General features: G+C 45.8%; 2 protein-coding genes across 2 annotated transcripts; both read left to right on the forward strand.

Moving 5' to 3' along the window:
- The first annotated feature begins 7,231 nt into the window (after window positions 1-7,231).
- LOC119365252 (WAS/WASL-interacting protein family member 3-like) lies at window positions 7,232-9,609 on the forward strand. The gene is made up of 3 exons (XM_037630865.1): window positions 7,232-7,545; window positions 8,054-8,108; window positions 8,709-9,609. Exons 1-3 carry the CDS (start codon window positions 7,318-7,320, stop codon window positions 9,116-9,118), a joined length of 693 nt encoding a protein of 230 aa, XP_037486762.1. The 5' UTR covers window positions 7,232-7,317; the 3' UTR covers window positions 9,119-9,609.
- A 1,845-nt stretch (window positions 9,610-11,454) lies between these two features.
- On the forward strand, window positions 11,455-12,977 carry LOC119361062. Its single transcript, XM_037626444.1, has 3 exons — window positions 11,455-11,608; window positions 11,689-11,987; window positions 12,072-12,977. The coding sequence occupies exons 1-3, from the start codon at window positions 11,455-11,457 to the stop codon at window positions 12,975-12,977; spliced, it is 1,359 nt and encodes a 452-aa protein (XP_037482341.1).
- The last annotated feature ends 1,504 nt before the right edge of the window (window positions 12,978-14,481 follow it).

The following is a 14,481-nucleotide window of genomic DNA, read 5'->3' on the forward strand; positions in this document are numbered from 1 at the left end:
ACCGACAGTGGGGAGTGTTTTCGGGGCGGGCGGGGCGGTGCACCGCCGGCCGCGGGCGGCGGGGGGCTGCTGTTTGGCCGGTGGTGGGTGGTGGCTCACGGGGGGTGGAGGTTGAAGATGAACCGCAGGCCCTTGATTTCATATCCAAAGGCTGCAAAATTGACTGACCAGAGATGAAAAAGTCAGTCGACCGACGTGTAGCCTCACCTTGCTAGTGCATTCAGTTTCGACAGCAAAATTCAGTTTGGACAGCAAAATTCAGTTTCGACAGTTAAGTTCAGTTTCGATAGTTAAGTTCAGTTTCGATAGTTAAGTTCAGTTTCGACAGTTAAGTTCAGAGATGAGCGGCTGATGTCTTTTACATCTAGCACTTTGTGGTAAAGTATATTACGTCATGTATTGGAGATGCTATTAGAATTCCACTCAGGTTAACGTTGTTCGTTGTCTCTCTTATCCTGCTTCAGCCTCGATGTCGTACAACTCACCGGAGCTGCTTCAACGACGAAATCCTCCATCACAGCGGAGCAGTACCTCGGGCTCCATCTCCAGATGCCTAAGATCTTCTTCCCCTCCTCCGGTAGCCAAGTCAGCCGGAGCATCCTCACTGGCCAACCCAATCATGCTGAGATCGACATGGCTTCGCCAAAGAGGTTGTACACTTGTTGCATCTCCTTTTTACTCTACATGTTATATATATTATCCACTGAGCACTCGTATTAACAGGAAATACGATTATTTTATCCTACTATATGACAAGCAGTGAGGTACCAGGAAACTTAGCTATCCGTGATGGACTCTCTTGAACGCCATCATTATTTATCTCTGCACATTTGAGCTGTGCATTTGTCGATGGGCCTGGGAGTTGAGCTAGTATGGCAGTGGCCTGGGTCCAAAGTAATAGAAGTAGCACAAAAACATTTTTTAGTGTAGGATTTTCCTTGCTCAAGCCTGTCTACTATAATCGCCAGTGCTTGAAAGGAAAAGTGAATGAAAAACATAGGAATTGGAAAGTTCCCTATGGTACTACTTTTCATGAATTTGGTGCAAAGGAATGGAGCAAAGAAAAACTGTAGGATTTGTTCCTTTAGTGTCTCCTTGAAAGAAAAACCGTAGGAATTCTAATTTCCACTTCTCCTCCTTTTCATATTCCTATTCATCAAGCACAAGACTAAGAGATAGTAGCATAATAGCATAATAACCGTACATTTTCTTGTGGTTTGACTTAATCTCACCATGCTTTTTTGCATCCTGTGATCTTCCAATTGTTGTTAATCAAACACCCAGATTGGTAGAAGTCCTATTTTTTTTAATTCTCTATTTTGCACGTGCATTCTTATCCTATTCCTGTCTATTTCCTATCCCTGCATTGTTAGAATCCTCAAATTCAAACAAGCCCTTACTCAATTACTTCTGTTATAGATATGTGTCAAAGAAAACCTTGTGTGGTTTGTCCTGCTCCTACGGCGCTGTGTTCCACCCCAGCTCAGCTGCTCCAACGACGAAAGGGTTCACCACAGTAGGGATCCGCTCTCGAGACTGTCTTTCGCCGTCTCAGATCTTCTTCCCCGCCGCCGACAGCCACGACAACTGCATTACCATCATCAACTGAGCAGGTGACCTTGAGGACTACACGGGTCGGCAAGAGAGGTCACACTCTTTCGTGTCTGCTTACGTTATGCGTCGCTTAATATGATGACATGGTACATTATCATCGTGTTCACCTATTAGACTCCGAGTCAGGTCCAAACTAATGCTTAAACTTGAGTTTTAAAATGGTTGTGGGGTACATATTGAGGTAGCAATCAGCACTATCGGTCTACTATCTGGTTAATCTCCGGTGTCTACTATGAGTTTCATCTTGGATGCAAAAAAACATTAAAGGAGACATTATCTATATTTTTTAACTAAAGCTATTATCTGCCTGCTATCATTGGTTTTGGGTCTATCCACAGTTTGCTATCATCACTCTGGATTTGTGCATGCACTCCTTACATAATCTCACTATATTTTATTCCTATGCATGCCAGTTATTGTACACAATGGAACTGATCATGTAGAGCAAAAGAGACGAGCCTTGCGTGGCAATAAAATTTCATGCAGACGTTGTTCCATGGTGGGCGCAAAGGCAGCCCCCTCCACCCATTTCGGCTCGTAATCAAGAGGAAGATAACTGTTCCGAGGGGGATTCAGAAGGAGAAGACCACTCCTATTTACCCCATGAGGTCTTCGCTCTAACTTGGCATGCTGATGTTGGTAATATCATGCATATGGTGCCTTGCATTGCTTACTGTATATATTAAAGATGTCATCTGCTTAGTTTAGACATGCTTTGTGTCAATGTCATCTGTTTAGTTTCTTTATCGTATATGTGAATCATGCAATGCCATCTTGTCTAGCCAGGCATCATATATGTGAGTTTTGCAATGCCACCCTGGTTAGCCATTCATCTTATATGTGAATTATATCATGCCATCATTTTTTATTACGTGTTAAATTTGTCAACAATTTTAGTACATTCAATTACTCTTCCTGTGCATCAGCCATTCGGCATGGTCATGGAAAAATCTGGAGTGGAAACAAGGTCTTCAGAGCAAACAATGCTATCTGACGAAGCGCATATCTTGCTGGTTACCGATAGCTCCTTAGAGGAGGATTCAGAGACAGATGACCAGTCATATCCCCCCCTCCCCTCCCCCCCCCCTCGAGGTGCATGCCCTAACTTGGCAGGGTTATGTTACTCATATCGTGCGTATGGTATCTTGCATTGCTATGTCATTTGCTTAGTTTAGATATGCTTTGTGTGAATGCCACCTGTTTAGTGTCTAATTACCATATATGTGAATTATGCAATGTCATCTTGTTGCAAGACATTATATATGTGAATTATGCAATGTTATCTTGTTGCAAGGCATTATGTATGTGAATTATGCAATGCCATGCCGTTTAGGCAAGCGTCATATATGTGAATTATATCATGCCGTCCTTTTTTTTGTATTTCTCATTGCTTTTGTCGACAATGTTCGTATATTCAACTGCTCTTCCTGTGCATCATCCATTTGAATGGGTGATGGAGAAATCTAGAGTGAAAACAAGGTCTTCAGAGCAGACAATGCTACCTGCTGAAGCAGATATCTTGCTGGTTACAGATAGATCTTCAGAGGAGGATTCAGAGGCAGATGACCAGTCCTATTATTCCTCTGAGGTGTATGCTCAAACTTGGCAGGGTTATATTACTCATATAATGCATATGTTGTATTGCAATGCTTAGTTTTTACATTATATACACAATATTGAATGCCGTCTCCTTAGTTGACACATCATATATGCGATTGCCCTCTGCTCACTTCCTTAGTATATAAATCATATATTTGAATTATGTCATGTCATGATGTTTACATAGACAACATGTATCTGAATTATGGCATGCCAACCCATTTTCTCAAGACATAATATAGTTACATCATCTCATCCTGTTTACATAGTCATCATATTTTAAATTATGTCATTCTATCCGTGAATTATATCATGCCATCATGTTATCCTGTTTAATTAGCCATCATATATGTGAAATTATGACCTGCTATTCTGTTTGCTTAGACAACATAAATATGAATTATTTCATGCCCTGTTTTCTTCCCTACTATCCATTGCACCTGTCTATCTTACAATGTCTGTACATTCAATTACTTTTCTTGTTTATCAGCCATTTCAATTGGAGGGAGTGATGGCAGTATCCGTGGGAGTAAAAACACGGTCTTCGGAAAAGATCGTGCTACCTGTCGATGCGGATAGAACCACGGTTGTACTTGCCCAAGAACCAGCCCCACCACATATAACCCACACTCACGCAGATTGTACCCCTACCCAGTTGGACAGAGAACCAGCTACACCCCTTCTAACCCCAACCCCAGCAGATAGACACCCAGTTCCCGTTGACACAGCACCGTCTCCACCACAGAGCACCCAAACACGAGCAGTTAGTAAGGCAACTGCAGTGCCCAAATCACGAGGACCACCACTCCGAACCTGAAGTCAACGCTTAAAGCAGCAGAAGAATTGTTCTCAGGTTAGGTTCCGTAGCTATGGTTCATACTACTTTGCTCTTGCATCACTGTATTTACTGATACCAACTAATTTCAAATTTGAAGGATGCAGTTGAAACTCCAATGGTGCAACAGGTATATTTTAAACTTGTTTCTTCAACGTGTTTGGCTGTTTGCTGTTGTAACTTGCTCTATATTGATTTCAGTTTCAATTGAATAAACAGTTATTTTCTCATGCCATGCACATTACAAGTGTTGTTATTGATGTGTAGTTTCCCACACTTATATTCTGTCTATGCTGCTTTGTCTTAAATAGATAAGATTCGAACTGTATCTATCTTGATTTGGCAACATAAACTAGAATGATATAGACCATATAGTGACCATACTACATAGATATATGTTTGTTTCATGCTGTTATCCTGTCCACCTTACTACTGAACTGGTTTACCAAAATGAGTTTCATATACTAACATTGTAAACTTGAGATGTGTTTGTTTGTTTCTCTTTTAGAACGCGGATAAAATATTGGAGAAGAGTACCCTATTATGCAATGGTAAAGGAAGTAATGCAGATAAGGTTCAAGATAGTGAGACATCCCTGTTGGTCTCCAAGAAAGCTGATAAAAACTATATTGAAGACACTGGGACAACCCCAAAGTCCTTTCTTGATGTAGTGTTCGAGTTACTGGCTACCACTGCTGGCACCAGCTCTTCGAACTCTTTGCCTGAATCAGTTCCGCTTCTTGAGTCTCAACTTCAAGTTGAAAGACATCGATCAGATGTTATGCGACAGGAAGCCGAAGGACTGAGGAAGTCCCTGCAGAATTCAGATGCATACTTTCTGGTGCAACAGCAAGCGCTGGAGGACTTAAGCGCCAAACAAGAGAAAGTTAATAAGCTTACTAAGCATCTTGCCAGCATTATGGGTACCCAGGATATTGTTTCTTGAGCTCTTCTGAAGTGGTTTCAGTTCTGTACTTGTTTTGTTGCGGCGATTATATGCTGCTGTGTTCCCTATATTTGCACTGGTGGCGAACTTTGATGCCCAATGGATGTAATATGTGTAATAGCCGTGATAGCCTAGTGTAAGTTGCTTGCTTATTTATTTCCTTGTTGTCTTGTTTATTTGTTTGCTTGTAGTCAGTGCAGTTTTTTTCTGCGGTTTGCTAGTGGCTGCAATAACCTATTTTTTAAAACTAGGCCATAATATCCATGGGCTAATATTTACTGTATGACACTGTGCCTCCTACGGGCCGTAGAAACAGTGGGCCTTCTACGGGCCGTAGAAGCAGTGGGCCTTCTACGGGCCGTAGAAACAGTGGGCCTTCTATTGGCCGTAGAAACAATGAGCCTTCTATGGGCCGTATCATCAATGGGCCTTATACGGGCCGTATGATCGATTGACCAAACATGGGCCAAACAGACCGTATTCAGGCCATAAGCGGGCTAGAGTTGGAATCGTTCGTTCATAGGACGACCATAACGGGCCATCGTTAATAGGCCGTATTTGATGACGCTATGAAAACGGCCCAACGTATTAACGGACCATAAACGGGCCGACTGTAACCACGGGCTGAATTTGGCCCGCAAGACAAAAATGACAGTAACGGGCCGTAAGTAAACGAAAGCTGGAAATGAGCCCAAGAATAAATGGGCTCTAATAAGGCCGAAAGATAACATGGGCTGAAAACGGCCCAACGGAATAACGGGCCGTTAATGGGTATAAAGTGATACACTATTCTTTACGGGCCAGTTTCACCACGGGTCGTTAATGGGTGTAAAGTGGTACACTGTTCATTACGGGTCAGTTTCACCACGGGCCGTTAATAGGCCAAGAGTTACGTCGGACCTCATATGGGCCGAAAGACGTCATGGGCCATACATGGGCCAGAAGTGAAAACGGGCTGGAATCATATTGGGTGGCTCAGATGACGCTACTGGACCTAATTCGAATAGGGCGTAACGGGCCTTGGGTTAGCGGGTTGTAAATGGGCTATATGCGAACAGGCCGTTAACAGGCTTTCCATGGGCCGGCCCGCCACCTTTTGACCAAGTCAAACGGGCCGGCCCGCCACCTTTTGACCAAGTCAAACGGGCCGGCCTTTTCACAGGAATGGGCCTCTGTTAGGCCGTGCCACGTGTCGACGTATTATAGGCGCCTTCTGTCCAATGAGTGGATGGCATTTGTCCCAGCGATGAGCCGACACGTGTTTCTTCCAGCCAATGATGATTTTACACGTGAAAAATCTCCATTGGTCTGGGCTGTTAACGGGTTATCGATCCAAAACCCGACCCGATAGCTTAACGGCGTTTCGTTATGGTGGATGCCACGTGTCGGTCACCCTTGATGAAAACACTTATGTGACGCACGATTTATCGTCATGAAAGTGGACACTTCCGTGATGATAATTTTGGTAATGTCATGAAACACTTCTACGACGGCACATGTATGACTATCTTGATTCTGTCATAAATTTGTCATGAGTGTACATGCATGACAAAAAATGCGACCTACTATGACAAACACGTATCATCACGGAAGTGTATTTTTTTTATAGTGTGAGGTGACGATGGGCCGCCTGCTAGGAGCCGGCCCATGCTAACGTCACCTTCTGAGGTGCGCCGCCTCCTAGGAGGCGGCCAGTTTGCTCCAGCCGGCCACGGAAGCCGGCCTTGCGGCTAATCGGACTGAGGGACTAGGCTAGCCCCGATGTCTTGAAATCCGCTAGGGCGTGAATGAGGCTACCCGAAGTTTATCCCCCGTCAGTGCGAGTTTTAGAGATAGGACACCCGTTGAAGCAAATTAAATACTCCCTCGAGGCCATAAAACTTCAACATTATTTTACCATTGATAAAAAATCAAATATTCTCTTCGTTCGGAAATACTTGTCATAAAAATGAATACAAATGGATGTATATAGAATTAAAATATATCTAAATACATTTATTCCTTGGACAAGTATTTTCGGACGGAGGGAGTATAAATTTGATGGTAGTATGATTTTTGTAACATATAACACGCTCCTTCGAGAAAATAAAGTTATCTAATGCAGCCTGGGTCCTTCGAGAATCCAGATCCCTCTCTAGCTAAAAGTAAATGATTTCGGCTTTTTAGCAGTCATTAATTTAGAAATGCTTGACTGGAACGGCACGCTTCCTCTGTTCGGGAATTCCATTCGTCTCTGAACACACCATCAACTAGCACATCGATTGCTTATCTCGCCTTCAACCTTCCGGTGTTCAACCATTTCCCTCTCCCACGCGCACGCGGGATGGCAGCTCACGCCACCGCCGCCGCCGCCGCGCCTCTTCCGCCGCCATCGGAGCCGACGGCCGCCTTCGGTACGAAGCCGCCGCCTAGTCCGCCGCCGCCGCCGCTTTCGGCCGACGAGTCCGACGCGCCGCCAAAGAAGCGGAAGCTGGAGGAGTTGGGGTTTCACGACTCGCCCTACTACAGGATCAGAGAAGCTGTCGCCAACCTCCGCGGCCGCTTCCTTCAGGTCCGCACACCAAACCCTTAATCACTCCCTGCACTCCGTTCAGTCTTGGTAACTGCAGCAACTTGCATAATCGTGCTATTTGTTGGGGTTTTTTACCAGGAGTTTTTTTTTTTGAGTAATGCTTCAGGCTAGAATGCTGGTAGTAATGCTGTGCTTGCTAGTGTAGTTGTTGGAAATTGGGTTAGCGACTGAATGAAAAATTTCCAAGGTTCAGTGTTGGGCTCATGCTAGTTTCAGTTGAAATGTATGGTGTTGGTGCAGCGGAGAAAAGGGCATACATCTGCAAAATAGAGACTGGAGCTCATAAAGACGGCGGTGACCACTGTAGCTTGTGTCTTCGGACTACACAATTGTTCTTTGCAATCGTGTATTGCCATTGCTCATATTGGATCAAAACTGTCTACTAATTTGAAATACCCTCGCTTGCTGTTTACTTGTCAATTGTCGTATGATTTGTACTGGTGAAAACAGGAAGCCACTCTGAAATGGTACATTTTTTTTGTTGAAGGTTTGCCAAGCTACTGATTCCCAAAAGAAAGCTGCTGCTCTCGAGATCCTGAAAGGTAAATGTTCAGTTCATACTGTTGTCAGATCTTACAGAGATGTGCTGAACTTCTCTGATGCGTTGAGTATGCTTTTGGTCAGGTACATATAGTGTAGGATATTGTGTTGCACCATTTCCTCTAGTACTGAATGTTTTATTTATAGAAGCTTGGTGTTCTCTTTTTCATACCAATGTGATGTGCAAGCCTGCTACATTTCTATAGCATGTAAACACATACACATTGATATGCTACATTTCATAGCCCAGCGCTTGACAAATCCCTAGAGTTTTGTTAACATAATTGATATATCGTGTCGGGCTTCAATAGTACCTAGGGTCATAATGTACTTTGTCAGGATTCTTAGTAGTTATAATGAAACAGACACGCATATGCTACTGACACAATATGAATCTAAATGTGTTTACACCTTTCTGGAAAGATACTTAAAGTGTGCTCTGTTTTGGTTTAGTAATTTCTGATGACCATGTAGGGCTTAATGCTTATACCTGACGATTTCAAGGGTCTTCTGAACATATGGGTTCTTGATCTTGCATATGCATGCATCTATTGAAGATAAATAAGGCTAATTAGTTTGCCCCTGCTCATTTTGCGTTGCAGAGATAAAAGTTGTCATGGAATTATCCAAGAAAATGCGGCTTGATATCTCTGCTGCTGCTGAGCCTGCTAAACCATCAGATATACCTGCAGTTAGAGATGTCACGAACAAACCTGCAGGAAAAGTTCCATCTGGAGGGAAGAATCAAGTGCCCCAGATTGGCCAGGATAAAGGCAAGAAGGTACCACTCAAGCCTGTAAGCTCGCAGACTCCTGCCGTGGGGATTCGTCGAAAAGCCAATCCAAGTGACACGGCAAACCATGGCAATCAGCTGCTGGGCGGGCGCTTGCAAGGGTCTTACGTCGTTGGTGGATCTCCCATGGGCTGGAATTTTCTCATGTGGCCTGGAGGTAAAGCAGTCTACTATGGCTTGACCAAAGCAGAGTGGTTGGCACGTCAAGCTGCAGAGTGAAATCTCACTTCCACTCTGCAGTCTAACATGTAGTTCGCTCTGAAATATTCAGAGATAACCTAGTTGCTGCTAGTAGCTCGCTGTGATATAGTAAATGGATAGTACATCAGACTAGACATTTGAGTTCTTGGCACCCGAGGTCCTGGACATGGCGAGAGTATCATCAGCGAGCATCATTTTGGAAAGCTTTTCGCTGAATCTACAGCGCGGTGACTATTCACTAGTAGGTATGCAGTGATTTTTCTTGTATTTTGAACCGGCCAAGGCCGCTGCTCTTGTCATGATTTTGCAGTTCAGGAATGGGTACAGCAGGAAGTAGCTTAAACACATTGGCAGGATCGATGCATTTTCTTCCTTAAGTAAGTACAAAAGCATATGACGTCATGTTCCTGTGAACTGTGATGGACTCGACTGTTGTTGCAAAGGGGTGTAACATGTGCTGTGAAATGAGACGATAGCGAGGAATGATATTCAGGGTATACCTCTTTTGACATCGCTGTCGGGTTGATCACTGGGTTTGTTCAAACTGGGCTTTGTACTCTGTTTGGTCTCTTTCTTTTGTGGTTTGCTGTATTGTGGGGAACTGAATGTCTGTCTGTTGGGGGAACGTGTCGGTGTACTAGTGCTTGTGGTGCTACCGGTGTACCGGACCTCCTACCACATTTTAAAATGTTCCAAAAATGTGAAAACAAATTAAGCACATTCACACAAAATCAATGTTTGTTGTTGTAAAATTTTAAATTGAAATTCAAAACATTGCCTGAGATACCGAAATTACAAATTTGACATCAATATGATAAGGAGTCAAATCTAAAGCCTGACGTATATTACATACACCACTAAAAAAACTTATACATACTATTCAGTGTCAAATTTTGCCATTTTTGTATCTCAAGCAATATTTCGAATTTTGCGACAACAAACATTGATGTTGTGTGAATGTGCTCAATTTTATCACATTGTTTAAAACATTTTAAAATGTGCTACAGAGATCCGGTGCACCGGTAGCACCACAAGCATCGGTGCACCAGATACTTCCCCTGTCTGTTGGAGGTCATTGCTTTGTACATAAAGCAGGACGAAAGCCTTTTCCAGTGTTCAGATTGGTGTAGGGCCTGTGAAGTTCGTATTGAAATTTTAACATGGATCCGGCCAGGTGCCGATGAGTGCTGCACCATATTAGCAGTGGAACTTTGCAAGCAGAAGGATGAAGTGCAATTTCGCCTGATGGAGGAAGAGGCGAAGGACGACGGATGGATGATAGGCGATAACAACTGATTCAGCTAGTTATACCACTTATTTACGTACAGGATCTGACCTGATTGGTTTACAGTTATTTTTATTCAAAAAAGGGCTAAAACTGTTTGCGAGGGTCATGAGCAAGTTTCTAAAAAAATCATAGATTTTAGAAAGTGTTGACGAATTCAAAAAATATCCATGAATTTGAAGAAAGCCCGCCGATTCAAACATTTTTTGAATCCACAAAAAATGTTCGTGAATTCATAAACTGTTCATGGATTAAAAAGTTCGTGAATTCGTAAAATGTTCATGTATTCAGAAAATATTCATGAATCTGTAAAGAGGTTCATGGATTTAATAAAGTTGACAAAAAAATAAAAGTTGTACATTTCTAAAAATGTCCATGGATGAAAAAAAGTTCATGAGTTTGAAAAAATTGCACAGATTCAGAAATGTTTGTGAATTCATAAAATGTTGATAAATTCATAAAACGTTCATGAGTTTGAAAAAATGTTTATGGATTCAAAAAGTTCACAAGTTCAAAAAATATCACGAATTCAGATTTTTCTATAATTTTGAAAAATAATTCATCTATTTGAGAAAATTAATGAATTCAAATATTTTGTGTAGAGTTCAAGAAAATTATTGGATTAAAAATTTGTTCGGCCAGGCGGCTTGGGCCGGTTTAGGGACAAAGAAGTCACGGTCTCGCAATAGCTGGGTGCGCCCGCCTGCGTTGTTGGGCCAGGCGTCCAGGACCAGTGTCAATGTAGGGCCCAACAAATAGAAAAAGGTGTGCGCTCTACATTGACACTGGACCTGGCCCCCCTCAAACAGAAAAACGTGTACCTGGCGGCCTCGGTTTCCTATCCTTGTTCGGACGCTGAGTGTCCTTGTCGAAGTACAACACAAGGGCTGGTGCTGCTGCCAATAAAAGTGCAGAGGAATCCCTGAGCGAAAACACCTCGGCATCGAACAAGCGTCCAACTCGTGTCGTAAACCTTCAACTCAAAACAAAGGAGAAAAAAAACTCGTGTCGTAACCTACCTCTTTTTGCAACCTTCCTCGGCGACAAGGGAGGGGAGGACGGGAAGAAGATGAACTACCCGGTGGGGTTCCGCTTCGCCCCGACGGACGAGGAGCTGGTCGAGTACTACCTCCTGCCCCGGCTGCAAGGCCGGCAACACGTGCCCAACGACGCCATCATCGAGGACAACGTCTACCAGTGCCACCCCGACGAGCTCGTCAACGGTACAGTACTTACCTTGCTGTGCACCATGGCTTAACTTACGAGTGTGTTTTATTTACGAGCGCTTGTTGTTTGATCGCAGGCAAGTACAAGGACAAGGGACAAGACAACAACTGGTTCTTCCTGACGTCGAGGACTCGCAAGTACGTCAACGGCGGCAGGCCGGCCCGGTCGACGGACGACGGCCGGGGGCGGTGGAAGGCGTCGACGGGCACCACGGAGGTCGTCGGCGCCACCGTCACGTACAAGGAGAGCGGCCTCGCCTACCATGAAGGCCCCATCAAGACCGAGAAGAAGACCAAGTGGCTCATGCACGAGCTCACCGTCCCGGAGTACGAGAACAAGCTCGACAAGAGCGGTGTCCGGCCCAAATCCGATACGGTCAGTTCCAACACATAACTATATTTTTACGTACTTAGCTAATTGCTGGCCTGACCTAACTTGAGAGCGGTTGCATGCATGCAGCTGGATGAGTACGTCATGTGCAGGATCTACGTGACGCCGAGGAAGCGGAAAAGGAACGACGATGAGGCGGGCCCCAGCGGGACGTCGGAAGAATTTACGTGTCAGGAGCCCGGGCTGGTGGAGACGGCGGGGCCGAAGCTCTCGGAGCGACAGGCGGGCAAGAGGCCCGTCGAGCCGGAGCAGCCTGCCCCGCCCCCGCCGGACCGATGCTTCGGACCACAAGACGGCATGCAAGTGCGCCGTTTCGGGACTGCTACTGGGTACCCCCACGGTGGAACCGGGCTGACGATGGTATGCAACCCCTATGCATCAATGGCGTGGCCGCCGGTGGCGTTCACCGGCGAGATGACCGAGTACGGGGCCGCCACACCTCCCCATGGCTATTTCGCCCAGGCAACGATGATGCGACAAATGGGCGCCACGTCCGCGCAAGCGTTCGGACCACCGCCGGCGACTCTCCTGCGACGTCCACAGATGACGCAGAAGCAGCCGGAGACGGAAGAGATGCGCCAGAAGCGAGTGTATCAGCAACATGTGAACGAAATGGTGATGTGCGGCATGATGCAACAGCCTGGAAATGCGTCTTACGCTGCGCAGCAGCCGCGGCCGATTGCGATCATGAAGCAGGAGCAGCAGCAACCATACTTTGGCGCTGGAGTCAACAATCATCATGTGGCCCCTCAGTTTTTGCCTTGTAACGATCAAACTGTCCAAGTTCAGAATTGGCAGTGCAGTTTGGCGGTCCCAGACTCTGGCGGCGCGGCAACGATGCCGACGACGGTCAAGGCGGAGGAGGATGTAGAGACTGGGGCCGCAAACGAGGGGACCGACGTCAATGGGGATTGCAACAGTGATGGCGAGAAGCCCTTTGGGAAGGTTGAGACTAATAAGGGTCCGTTTGGTTGAGCTATGGATTCTAAAAAAACAGTTGCCAGTTGTGAGCCCTGGGAAAGTTGGTGTAAGTTGAGAACTGTGAAAAAACTAAAAGTTGGTTCGTTGAGAAAACTGCCATAACTGTTGATTTGCCATGAATTTTTTAATGTCCCTAGGGTGTTGAAAAAATGTTTATATGCTATAATTGACCAGTAGAAGCCTTCACCCCTTGCTTTTAATCTGTGAGGGTTAGGACGTAAGGTAATTCGAGATGGCAGTAGAATCCTTAACCCCTTGCTTTTTACATTTGACAGGATAATTACGGAGAACTCTTAATGAGGTCGCGTCCATGGGAAAAGACTTGATTACTGTAGTTGTAAACTGCAGCGGAGAGAGACTGCGATAATGGTGTGCGTGACACGAAGTCTACGTAGAGTAGAACGTGTTTTGTACTCGGCTCCGCCCAGCGTAAATGTCAAGAGTGCTCAAGTATCCAGTCAGTATTACGTCGTAGCATAAGTCACGATAGACACATATCAACGAGAATTCCAGACTCCTTGAGAACATCTTATTCCTCTGCTAGTTCCACTTGTTACTTGTCCTACTACTTTTATTTATTTCTGTTTATGTTGTTTACTTTAAGTTCGCACTCCACCCGATACCAATATTTATTTTTGCCCTCACTTTGCTTTGAGTCTACAATTGCTTGCGGGCATAATTTAATAAGTCATTACAAGAGACAACACCCAATTCTTGTGCTTCCTATGGGATCCCCGCCCTCCTGTGTCCGGATAGACCGGTGGTCTCGGAGCTCATGATGTATGGGCATGGGATCGAGGGGTTGGGCTTCTTCCACCTCGAGGTCCCTGACGCACCTCCGCCGTCTTCTTCCCTTCAGGCGATTGTCACTGTCGTCGATGGCGTGGCATCCCCGGAGATGATTGAGGCTGAGCTCAACCATCTCTACCGTCACCAGTGGGACTGGGTGGTCACCCCCACCGCCGGTCACATCTTCTCGGTCGTCTTCCCCGACTCCGTCAGCTACGGCTACGCGACGCGTAGTGGCCGGATCACTCTCGCCCTAAACCAGCTGGTTGTCGAGATCTCCGAGCCGGTCCTCGACGCTCAGGCCGTGGCCGTCCTCGACACCGCCTGGATCCTCATCTCCGGCCTCCCCGATATTGCGCGGTCCGAGCTCGTCATCCGCCAGATGTCCCGTCTCTTGGGCAAGGTGGTGGCGGTTGATGAGCTCTCTCTCCGCAAGGAGGAGGAGGTCCGGGTCAAGGTCAAGTGCCTCGACTCCTCCAAGCTTCGCACCTCAGTCCGCGTCTTCTTCAATGACCAGAGCTTCGACCTTAGGCTCGCCCCCGAACCTCCCAACCACGTTGGGCGCCCCCGCTCCTTCGACGCCGGCCTCCCCGGTGGCAACTCGGGGGCCGGTGGGGACTACCACGGCCGGCATCGCTCCCGTGCCCACCTCTCGGATGAGGAGGGTGCGTCCGAGGACTCCCGCTCTCCTTCCCCCTCGCCCCCTCCA

This window comes from Triticum dicoccoides, chromosome 2B (genome assembly GCF_002162155.2).
Source record: "Triticum dicoccoides isolate Atlit2015 ecotype Zavitan chromosome 2B, WEW_v2.0, whole genome shotgun sequence".
Taxonomy (NCBI): Eukaryota; Viridiplantae; Streptophyta; class Magnoliopsida; order Poales; family Poaceae; genus Triticum; species Triticum dicoccoides.

Excerpts from the sequence above, each read along its gene's own strand:
- LOC119365252 (XM_037630865.1), top strand. The coding sequence starts at position 7,318 with ATGGCAGCTCACGCCACCGCCGCCGCCGCCGCGCCTCTTCCGCCGCCA. Across the intron at positions 7,546-8,053 it reads TCCGCGGCCGCTTCCTTCAG|GTTTGCCAAGCTACTGATTC; the intron begins GTCCGCACACCA and ends TTTTTGTTGAAG. Across the intron at positions 8,109-8,708 it reads TGCTCTCGAGATCCTGAAAG|AGATAAAAGTTGTCATGGAA; the intron begins GTAAATGTTCAG and ends TTTGCGTTGCAG.
- LOC119361062 (XM_037626444.1), top strand. The coding sequence starts at position 11,455 with ATGAACTACCCGGTGGGGTTCCGCTTCGCCCCGACGGACGAGGAGCTG. Across the intron at positions 11,609-11,688 it reads CCCCGACGAGCTCGTCAACG|GCAAGTACAAGGACAAGGGA; the intron begins GTACAGTACTTA and ends GTTTGATCGCAG. Across the intron at positions 11,988-12,071 it reads TCCGGCCCAAATCCGATACG|CTGGATGAGTACGTCATGTG; the intron begins GTCAGTTCCAAC and ends GCATGCATGCAG.